We start from the raw sequence: 12,362 nt of genomic DNA on the forward strand, positions 1-12,362 counted from the left end.
ATGTTTGCACTTTTCGAGAGACACGCGAGCGTGACAGCGGCCGTGAACGGTGAGGATCCGGGCCACCGGATACCTCGGGGATCGTAACGTTACAGAAGTTGCCCCTTAATTGAACACTTAAATGCGTAAACGCAGGTCTCGAACGTCGATCGCCGATTCTCTCGTTCCGCGGTTCTTTTTCGAGGCTCGTTCGCCGAGCCACCGAGCACAAATAGCCCGATAATCAGGGGAACGGGGCCCCGTACAAAGTAAAGTTAAAGTATCGCCGTTGAAAAGAGGATCGCGGGAACACGGGGTCCGCTCTCGGGGAGAGGCCGTGTAACGCGTTGTGTACGCAGACGGCACGCACGTCGTGCCTGTTTCACAAGTGTGCACGGCGAAAAGTGTTCGTGCACCGAACACGTGTTCCCGGCGTCGCTAATGCGTCGAAACGCACTTTTCTTCGAGCAGGCTCGTAACGCGGCCGATCACGCCTGGTGCAACGCACTTTTCAACCGTTCACCGCTTTCAGACACCGCTAAAATAAGCGGCGGTAATAGAAAATTCACTTCGCCTATTATTCGCACAACTCATTACTAGACTGGAGTGTAACTGACAATTGTTGTATATTGCTGTGAAAAATTCTACATTTGTCTAAATCAAGTGCTGCTAATAAAATGCCGGAAAAATTCGCGAAATTGTGGGCTTGTCCGGGAATGGTGTGTCTAACAGTTCGCCACGTGTAATTAATTTTTAAATATTCGTCAGAGTCAGTATGACGTATCGATGTCGTCCCTGAAGGGTTAAGATTGTTAATAGATACGTCCCTGTAATTTTTATTTGCTCTCGGTGCTCGTTCCATCTCTGCACCGCTCAGGGTGAAAATAAAAAGGTAGGAAAACGAATGTGATTGCATATCGTTGCCGATCGCGGTCGATTTGTCGCGATTAAACCCGATTGTTTTCCGGGGCGCGTCTCGACGATGGAAAAGGATCGGAAGAGCAGATCACCACTCTTGCCGACGACGTCTATCGAAGAGGAACGTTCTTTTATTTATCGCGCGTATTGCTAGCACCTCTCCGGGGCCGACCGTTATAAATCTCAAGCCATTTAATATGCAAATCCACGGGCACCTCTCTCCGACGTCTCAGCCCGAGGTCTCCCCTATCCTCTCGCGGTGGTTTTTTTTCATCGCGAACGAGTTTCAATCGCCGATGTAATTCATACTACGCGCCCGGACGACCATGCCATGCCGCCTTCTCTCGCGCGCGAGAGCAATGCCATTCTCTGTCGAATACGTTATTATCTTACTCCTCTGGGGCCCCTCCCCTTCCTCTACCTGGTCGTTCCTTATTCACTATGGTCCTCGGGGCCGGCAGTTACGCGCCAACACTCCCACGAGCTATCTAAGAGAAGAACGTATCCGCTCAATTTCATCGGGCGCCGATAAGAGCCTTTCGCGCCTGATAAAGTGTCCATACTGTTCTTTCATTTGCTCCTCCAGCACCGTCGAGATTTCACTCACTCCGAAACCCTTCGTTTTATTATATTCCCCGATTTTTCACAATTAATCCTTCCGTACGAAGAATATTGTTAATTTTTGACAGACGGTTCTGTCGTTTCCTTTCTCGCAGTTTTCTTCCTTCGACCCATTCGTAGTTATCGATCTTTTCAAGCAAGATCAAGTTCTGGTAGCATCTTCGATTTGCCTGACCTTTTTTGAGCAATTGGAAGAATTACCTTACCCAACGACGCGCACAGAAGATTTTGAAAAAATTGCAATTGCTAGGAATTATAAGAGCGAATGAAAATGGCACTTTCCGAAACTTTTTTATTTGAGCCTGGATTGAAAATTTAAAGTATGCGTTTTGTAGATCTATGTTGGTTATACATATACTGAACATTTTTTTAGCTTTTAACTATTTGTAGCTCGTGTGGATATTAATCGATTTCGATGAAATTTTCAGCATGTGTATAACTAACATAGATCTACGAAACGCATATTTTAAATTTTCATTACAGGCTCAAATGAAAAAGTTGTAAAGAGTGCCATTTTTATTTTCTCGCGTAAATCTTACCAATTGCAAAAATCTCTCTAGCACATCATTTGACACAGAACAGTGTCCTTTTGTCAGTGTAGTTTAGATCCAAATAAATTTTCAACCCCTAGAAGTCTGATGTTCTCGACAGCTGAAGACGACGAAGACTGAAAAGCTTAGGTTCACTTAGCCAGTTGTTTAGCAATTTTTAAGGTATCATACTTGATCTAGACTTGTCGATAAACGCAAAAAAATTCGGTCTCTCAACTCTACGACAAAGCAAGAATGAAGGAGACGTGTTTCATGCGGTTTTAATCAGCTGAAACGAATACATTGATACTTTGAAATACGTTTAATCTGTCCACTGTTTTACATTACACTCACTCATTTTTGTCATAAGCGCATAAAATCATAGTCATGACAATTCGGACCATGGCTCGGGACATATAATTCTCCTGAACATAGTTTCATAATTTTTTAAAAAGAGATTTTGAAGTTCATTTTAATATAGTCATAGAGGATCGTACTAACACAGTCGCCTAGCAAGCAATGTACTCAAAAACGTCTAATTGAACGAATGGTCGAATCAAATTAGCAGCTTCTCAGAGATGTTTGATCATAGCAGATCTTGATAGGCATCGATTTTGATTCGGTAGAAGGAATATTAATCTGGTCCGCGATTTCTGGCAAAATTCGCCATCGTGCGGCGGCGGGGAACGAACCGGTTCCCGAGTTAACGGCCGAGTTATCGCCGTCGATTACGATCCGTTTACGCGAATTTGTGCGTTCCGGTTGCCGGGTCGGCCCTTTTGATACGTGGCCGGCAGCGGGACACTTTGTACACTTTGTACACTTTGTAGCCGGGATACGACCACCTACTATCTTCCGCCGCGCCGAATTCAGAGGCCGAGGCCAGATAACCACGACGATCATCGGCGTTCCGCGAGCATGCGAGCCGATAAACTGGCCTGCCGAACAGTGGCTCTCATCGGCGATTAACTTTACGACCGTTAATTAAGATAATCCAGTCGTTCGCTGCCGGGGGAGCCGACTCCTTCGTGGATCCTCGAGAATCTTGGATCCCGAAGAGTAACTGAATCAAGCTTCTATACTTGTTGGGTCATTCTTTCAAATTGGAGAAACCATCCGTTAAACCTTCATCAGAATTCGAGGAACGTTTATTTGTAGCGGGGTTGCAAGCTTTGGGCATTTTCTGATCATGTTTCGTTGCGTCTGGAGCTTTGGAAGTCGAGCTAGGGTAAGGGATCCAATTACTGTGCTCATATCAATTATACTCATGTTTAAAATGTAATGAATATTAAAAAAGAGATATATAACGGTAATTGGGTCCCTTACCCTTCAGCGATCAAAGTAATCAACGTTCTTTCCCGATGAAAATAAGAATTTTATTTTGTATTTACAGTGAATTTCCGCTATAAGTCCCTACAGGCTTCGTGTTTAAAGGTCCCTGGAACTACCCACACCACCGTGGGGTATATTACCCCATTGGGGTAATTGCTGTCCTGAGCATCTTTAACACGAAAACTTACCAAGCATTAACAGTATCTGGTAAATGTTGCCTAATAAAAATGGCAACCCTAAATTTATTGAGATTGTCTGTAATTTTCAATATAATAAATGTTTGGACAAGAAACTTTATTCCACTATTGTCCATAAATGAATTTTTATAGTTTATGAAACCGGTCATTTTGACCGTGGTAGGCTTAGTGTTACGAGCATTCTACTCGTTGTATAGAAAAGTTTCAGAACGAATTCAAAAATTGGCAGCATATTGCAATTGTCGAGCAGCTTATAAGACTGTAACTGCTCGAGAGGAGCTTCGACTAATACGGCTTGATGTGATGAATGATCTTTTCTATCCATGGACGTGGCCGAGGTGTTATGAATCGCGTTAGCATCGAATCATTGTTCGCGTCGGCACAATAAAGGACCCCGCGGGGGGCGACTCTCACCAGCTCCCACTCTCTCTCTCTTTATAGGGGGAGAGAGCGATAGATCGCGAGAGGGAGAGGGAGAGAGAGAGAGAGAGAGAGAGAGCTTATACCCTTTATTCTCTCGCGTCTTCTTCACCCTCCTTCTTCCCGAGCGATTTTAATCGACCTCGTAAAGACCGGATCAATCGAGGGTGATTGGGAATTTCTACCGGCCTTCGGCCCCGGTTGCAGCGTATCGTTCTTAAATTACTGTAATCGATCCTGATGCGTTTCTTCCACTCAATTAAACATCCGTAGTCTTCAAATAATTTATTTGTTGCTAATCGACTCTGCGACCACAAAAATTAGGTGAAATGAGAACCTGGCTTCAAATCATTACTTGAAACTGAGTCACTCTGAAATGTTCGTTAATTAATTCGAACATTAATTTTAGTTTCCGAGACCGTCCGATGTTAATCATCGAGAATAAGGTCTCCCTGAAACTCGTTTCGCTTCCTTGTCAGAGAATTAATTAAAGTTCCATATCGTTTGATTGACAGGCAAGCTCGACCATTCGGTCGCAGTGTCCCTTGGCTCTCGAACCCGAGGACAAGATGATCGATTCTAAAATAAAGCGGAAAATCCGGGGAAATCTCGTGGATCCAGTCCTCGGTGATCACGGCGACAGTGCGGATACAATAATAGCACCGTCTCAGGCTCGAATTTAGAGGACAGAGGGAAAAAGAAAAGGGAGCAGAAGGAGGGAGCCGGGCGCATCGCTAGCAAGCTTGATTGATGGACCCGGTCACGGTGTTTATAATTAGAGGCCGACGTTTCCGGTTCTTCGGCTAGCGATCTTGCGGATCGCTTTGTAATCGAAACTAACATTGTACAGAGTGCCCCTGGACGCTTCATCCTCTAACGCTGACTTCCTCGCCGTGGTTCTAACCGGTCCGAAACACGTTAGCGCGTTGACTGTCGTCATATGTGGATAGCACGATTTTTCGTCTATCTTTAACCCCTTTCCCTGCAATATCCACTTATAAATATGTGTGTTATTAATTTCCTTTAAACCGAAATAAAATTCTCATTTGGCGTTGTTAATGTACAACCATTGAAAAACATACAGCCCTACAATAGATATAAATTTTCTCCTTTTTTTTAATGAAATTACGAATTACAAAAAAGTTCTAGTCACTGAAACCGTAAAATAAATCGTAGTGCAAGGGGATAGGAATTAATTTCGTTCATAATGCAATTGGAACGGACTTCATTTGAGATTTGCACGATCTAAAGGAGTTCTAGAAGTTACACTTTTACTAACGTTACACTTTTTTGTTTTACACGTTACACTTTACGTTGATTTGCAGTCAACGTGTTTAGAAACACACCTGTTGGCCCCGGAAATTAGTAGTCGATTACTTTACCGCGAACAAAACGTAATTATACCGAAAGAGACTTATTTCTGGTCTCTAGTGCCGTTGATGAGCAGTAAAACAATAAAACCATAAAAGGACGGGTCACCACCACCCTAACGGGGCTTTCCGCCGCGCTACTTGTCCAGGGAAATGCCGTAATCTTCAACCCTCCCTTGCGCCCCAATTTCTACAAGCTATGTAGGGGGGGGGGGGCTAGTCCATTGAATTGTTGTTGCCCAAAGAGAGCTCAATTTCAATTGCACAATTGCGAATCCCGCTTCGTCAACAATTTGGTACGTAAGTAGCTATTCGCTAGTTAGTCCGATTCTGACGGTACGTGATGAAGTCCACGGAATCTTGTCTGATGTTAACACATTCGCGACCGCTGACGTGAATTCACGTCATTTCAAATTCTATTCCTGATTGCCGTTGACGTGAATTCATGTCCTGCAAATTTGTTTCTGAATGCGGCAACATTAGGCGCATTAATGGGATTGGATTTAAATTTAAATTATTAATTAATTTAACAAATTAATTAATCCTTGCTTTAGCGATACAAGTTGGCGGCAACCAGCTTCAGAATTTCATTATTTTCGCCAGTACTCAGTATTAGAAACGGAAAAAATTTGCCGGTCGCAAATTCGCTGAAGCGCCTTGTCAATCGCGACGTAACAACACTACCAAATGTTATCGTTTTATCAGTGGATATCCTTGTTCGTTGTTGGAAAGTGGAGTGCGACGGACTTTGAGACACGTGTAATCGAATGGCGGCCGGTAATTCCAACGATCGAGGACTGCGAAAATTACGGAGCGTTTATTCAGACTGCCCAGCACACGTGCGACCCGCATCTATGTAGCTTCCTGCACACGTGGATTCCTGGGTCGACTCTCGTCTAGCCGAGCTCCTCGTAAACGTCCACGTGGTTAAAGGGTCCGACAACACGTTGCATCTGTCCAAGCTGGCTGACTGAGCCCGAATTAGAATGCTGCGCCAACAACGGGACACCCGTGGACAATTCTCGGTTATCTCGGGAAAAGCTGGAGACCAAACTTGCTCAACCCTCAACGACACTGGTAAAGATCTGCTGAACTCGTATAAAATGCAGTTTCTAGTAACCCTAACTTAATACGAAATTATTAGCGTTTGCGACTCGCGCAACACATTGTTTCTTTGTGAGAACAATTCACAGAGATTCTATTAGAGGTACCCATAAGTAGTCAATTATTTGTAACGAATTTGTTTTGCCTTTAGTTCTGTACCGATCGTTGAAGAGGAAACACGTATTCTTTTACAATTTTCGGTAAAGCAGCCTGTGTTCAAAATATTTTAAAAAGTATAATTTTTTTACAACCCTGTAATAAAATGGCAACGTCCGTACCTTCCGAGGATCATATTCGTCATTGCATACTTTTTCATGTTCATGCGGGATTTAATGCAACGGTAACAACAAAGAAAATTTGCGATGTTTATGGAGATGTATTGAAGGTCAACAAGTGTCAACGTTGGTTCAGAAGGTTTGCTGCTGGTGATTATGATCTCTCTGACAGGCCTCGAAGTGGACCAGTTGAATTTGATAACGACACCCTAAAATCTCTAGTAGAAGTTGATCCAAAATTAAGTATACAAGAATTATCGAGAAGCCTTGGGTCCACGATGGTCAACTATACAAAGGCACTACACGAAATGGGAAAGGCATATAGGCAAGGAATATGTGTACCGCATCAATTATCTGAGACCAACAAGAATATTCGTCGATCAATTTGCATTTCATTGCTATCCAGATTTCGTAGAGATCCATTTCTTAGCAGAATCGTTACCGGGGATGAAAAATGGATTTTTTATGATAACATAAAGCGTTCCGAGCAATGGCTTTCTGCAAATCAAATCGCAATATCAACCCTGAAACCTAGCTTATCACTTAGAAAGATGTGCATTTGGTGGAACTGTCGTGGAATAATTCACTTTGAATTGTTGAAACGTGAAGAAATAGCTACTGCTGAGTTGTATTGTCAGCAATTACAACGGCTGTATTCAGATCTATTGAAAAAGAGGGCATCTTTAGTCCACAGAAAAGGTGTAATACTGCAAAGTGACAATGCCCGGCCCCATACAGCGAAACTCACTTAGGAAAAAATCAAAGAATTGCAATGGGAAGTTTTACCGCACCCCCCGTATATTGCTCCCTCTGACTATCATCTTCTCAGATCTCTGGAGCATTATTTAAGAAATAAAACATTCACTTCTGTAGAAGGTGTAAGGAGGCACCTTGAGTCATATTTTGCTTCACAAATCCTGGATTTCTATAAGAAGGGGATTGAAAATTTGCAGGAAAGATGGCAAACTGTCCTTGATAATGATGGAGATTACATAATAAATTAAGAAATAAAAACTTAAATTTACTACAAAGTTTGTTTTAGATTTCAAAATAATTGATTACTTATGGGTCCCCCTAATATTATTCTGAGAAGCCCGAGAACGCGTGTTTGCATGCAGTTGCCAATCCAGGAAGATTTTCATAGTTGACTCATCGCTCGGATAAAGCGATATAAAGAGTCAATAGATGTTCTATTGCGATATTGATCGATAAACGAAGAAGATCGATGGTGGACGTTATGGAAGGAGAAGGTTGACTGGCACGAGAACGATTCGGCGAGAGTTCGTTGCGCCGAGGAAAGATGGTGACGCGATTCGCAGCAAGCTGCGAGTATGTTCACCGTATTCTAAATACCTTGGCACGGTTTCCGAAGTTCGCGACGATGCGAATACACCCGCGCGACAATGCCGCGGACCTCGACAGGTGCGTGGGCGCTAAATATACCGGGTGCACATTGTTCCCGTGACTAGTTTGTCGTTTGAGGCTGTTCTGCTCTTCTGTACCATCGTACACTTATCCCCCGATTTACTCGGACGGAAAATATATCTTTCCTAGTGGTATTTATTGCATTTATTTACTGTACTATATTGTGTATATTTGTTGAGCAGTGTCCGAGTCTGTAAAAGGTTGTAGGACCAACGAGAAAAATTATGTGACTTAAAGAAAAACTATGGAAAAAGGTTGTATGCACATTAGAACAAATGTGGAGATTAAGAATAAATTGTAGAGCCTATGAGAAAAATTGTATGGACTCTAGAACAATTGTGGAACGTAGGAAAAAATTATAGGGCCCCTGAAAAAGGTTATATGGACACTAGAAAAATTGTGGGGACTAAGAATAAATTCTTGGGCTTATAAAAAAAATTGTGGAACGTAGGAAAAAATTATAGAGCCCTTGAAAAAGATTGTATAGACATTAGAAAAATTGTGGAATATAGGGAAAAATTGTGAGCCCTATAAAAATGTTCTATGTAACTTAAAAATATGTTGAAACGTATATTAGAACAGTAAAAAAATTGTCATTAAGGCATTAGCAGGTTTTATTCCACTTAGCATTTTTGTCAAGGATGAATACTAGGAATGCGTTAAATTTGAAGTCGACCAATTAATCATCTGCTATCTTCAGCCTCATTTGTTATCTACTTCGAAGACCTCTACTTCAACACTAGAAACCTTCGCTCACCTTGTCACGCTTGCGTAATATTTGCTACAGGTTCGTTGAATATTATTTTCGATAAAAACGTTCGACGATAAACTTCGTTGTCTTCGTTATAAGAATAGGATGTTATAGACTACGTGTGTTAGTTCCAAACGTTACAGTAATGACATCATTCGCAGCTCATACTTAGCACTTACGTTGCCAGTGTCATAATAAAAGTACACGTGACGTGATTTCTCTGTTTTCAAAAACTTATGTCAATTGTAGTGGCACGCACTTCGGAGAACACGCTCATAATTATAATTAATATCCACACCTAACATCTGCGTTTACGATCGTAAACCATAGCGAATATAAATATTCACTAAGGACTAATCTAAACGAGTTACAAAAACAACTCATAAAACGAAAACATTCAGTGCTATTACTTAACCGTTACTTTCGCTATTGCGTTAACAGTTCTTATCAATTTTGATTATATTCTCTGTTTTCTCTCAACACTTCCATCGTTATCAATAAAAAATGCTTCACTAAGGAGGGTTGCAAACGAAATTAGCATTCACGCTAGCCAGAGACTGCGAGCAAGGACTGGCTCAGTCGGCTCTCAAATTGACAAGTTCAACGTGAAATAGATTTACGCACAACAGCAACGAATAGACTGCAGAGTTTCTGTATTCGTGACGAAAATATGCAACTTGACAAAACAGTAGAAAAATAGATATCAATAGGATATCATATCGATAGACTACTCTCAACCTACTGAACTCACTAAGGGGAAGAAGAAATTCTAGACTATGACAAAATAGTAGAAAAATATTAAAAAATTTAGACGCATCGATAGATTACTTTCAACGTATTGAAATTGCTCGGGGAAAGAAGAAATTCCCAAGCTTATTCATTTGTAACAAAAATAAGTAGACTTTTCTAGACTATGACAAAACAGTAGAGAAATATGAAAAAATTGATACGCATCGATATACTACTCGCGGTATATTAAAATTGTTAAAGGAAGGAAGAAATTCCTAAGCGACTATTGTATTTCGTAAGAAATGCAGAAAATGTTTGTATTGCATAAAACAGTGAATAATAACGACGCCAGGCGTCATAACTGAATGAACTTCGGTATTCGTGGTAGTTATGCGAGGGAGCGGAATATTCCTTTGCGGAGCACAGCATCAGGAGCGTAGGTGGTCCTGCGGGTTAAATCCGTAGATTCGTTTCAGAGATTTGGAGGCGTCCCGCGTCGGACGTCTGCGGGATTATGACAAAATTGCAGGCCCGTTTGGAACGCGCGAGTGCGTGCCAAGTGATCGTAATACGTCTTCGCCACGACGACGACACGATGGAGACAAATGGCGGGGAGAGAGCGGGTTCCACTCCTCGCACACTTCTAACCTCGCCTCACCACACTTCTCTTCTCTTCTCTTCTCTTCTCTTCTCTTCTCTTTTCTTCTCCTTCCTTCCCTTCTCTCCTCCTCCCCCGTGTTCTCGCCGGATTCTTTCGCGGATCGAACAATCTGTCCTTGGACGTCGATCCGAACGATCAATATTTGCGGAATCAATTGCCGCGAACGATTCGCGGATCGGACGATAATAATCTGCGACGCGGAGATCGGACTTGGAGCGGAGCGCATTAATCACCTTTTACAAGCGTTTTCTTTTTGTACTATGAATTCTTATATGTTCTTAACATAATGACAATTTCGGAGAGGCTGGATACGATTGTGCGTTGCAGAAAAGCTGAAATATTTGTTGTTGTTACACGAACAGTTTTATACAAGTTTCAAAGGTCAAAAAAGATTGGATAATGACAATTTTTGGGGAGATTGGACGCCATTATGCTTTGAGAAAACCTGATGTTTTTGCTGTTCTAGGGAACAGTTTTTATGCAATTATTCGAGCAGAAAAAGTTGATTGGCGTTCGAGAAGAATGTTCTAATAGCCTGCCGAAAATATGTGTGCTGTGTAAATGATTTTAATCTGCAGTTAAATTTTTTTGGAGCCTTTGTTGATGTACCAACTACACAGCGTGTAGTTAACACAGTTGTTCCACTAGCCATTAGCAACTGTTATATTCTGATCAGACGTGTTCGAGTTCAATCGAAAGAACAAGACTGCCAAGTGCCCAGAAGAGGTTAAGGAAACGTATGTTTTCCCATCGGGAACTCTTTCACGAATAACTAAACTGTTCAAAGAAGTGTAAAAGCTTCGTTACTAGACAGCGGATCTTTATATTCTCTTAATATGTTTAATAACAGCGCTTTAAAATTTCTTTAACGATGAAAAACACGTTAAAGACACGTTTTAAATTACACTCACCCACTTTTGTCATAAATTCCATAAAATCCGCTGTCTATTTTTTACTGACAATTTCAAAAGCTCGTCGGAAAACAAGGATTAAGTTTGTTGCAAATATCATCAGGCAACAGTTGTAATTTCTTAGAATTAGTAGGGACACTAACAAGGTCGGTTCCAGAAAAGAACCACCGATAACACGAAGGCAACTTACCCCGTTTCTGCATGTAGCTGAAGAGGTCATCCAGAAACTCTTTCCTTTTGGGGTCGTCATTGATCTCGTACAGCTGAAACGGAAAATTAGCTATGAATAGGATACTTCGATGGTCTCCGGACATGTTTTACATTTCCAAAAATCTAAGCAAAATTTCCGACATCGTGTAAACGGAAACGGAAACGGAAAGAACAGGATCGCGAGAAAATTGATTTCCTAAACCAGACTGTTCGGCGTTCTTTGAAAGAGCGCGCTAAGCGACGAATAAAATGTTACACCGTAGGCCAGGGCTAATAAAAACAGGAGTGAAACAAGTGTGCTCATAGCGACAGGCAGATTAGTTAGCCCCGATTATTAATGATTCCGTTTAACCCGCCTCATAACCCGAAACCCCCGTCCGACCGGACCAAAGCCAAACTCCCTTCGGGCTAGCGGGCCTCTCGGTATTATCATATTTGTTATGTACGATCCGCCATATCTAATACGGGGCCTTCTAATTGCTTTTATAAAACGAGCCGAGCCCCATCCCCCCTCTTCTCTATGGTCCCCCCCCCCCTTCTCTATTTAAGCTTGTACACCCTAATCCGTTTATATCTGCAAGCACGTGTCGATGATAAAGATTTGTCCAGTTTCTTTCGATCGTATAACAGACACTCGACATTTGCAAACGTTCGCAGTATTTTTTAAGCACTCATAATCAATTATTACGGTCTTCAGAAGCGCCAAATCGCGAGAGTTGAAGTCGGCTCGTAAAATCGTCTTCTAGAACCCGAGGATTATTTTCAGTAGCGCTCCTGTAAACCATTGTTCGTAGGCAATCGCTATTCTCGGTGACTTGGTCACGGATTCTTACAGCTGCCCGCGCTTTTTTATCCGCGTTCAGCTGCGACCGAACTACTCGCTCGGTTCAAAGATAAGCTGCGTGCACTACACGCTTGGGCGATCATTT

The 12,362-nt window shown here is 42.1% G+C and overlaps 2 protein-coding genes across 3 annotated transcripts in view; both read right to left on the minus strand.

Annotated features, from left to right (window-relative positions):
• Nucleotides 1-12,362, minus strand: part of Tdg (Thymine DNA glycosylase) — a 614,020-nt gene that overhangs the window by 235,790 nt on the left and 365,868 nt on the right. The gene's annotated exons all lie outside the window — the stretch shown is intronic.
• Nucleotides 1-12,362, minus strand: part of Retn (retained) — a 194,842-nt gene that overhangs the window by 40,758 nt on the left and 141,722 nt on the right. For both annotated transcript variants that reach the window (XM_076784782.1, XM_076784781.1), the window contains exon 4: nt 11,414-11,486. In XM_076784782.1, the coding sequence (XP_076640897.1) occupies nt 11,414-11,486 (73 nt within the window). The remainder of the gene's footprint in view (nt 1-11,413; nt 11,487-12,362) is intronic.

This window comes from Halictus rubicundus, chromosome 3 (assembly GCF_050948215.1).
Source record: "Halictus rubicundus isolate RS-2024b chromosome 3, iyHalRubi1_principal, whole genome shotgun sequence".
NCBI lineage: Eukaryota > Metazoa > Arthropoda > Insecta > Hymenoptera > Halictidae > Halictus > Halictus rubicundus.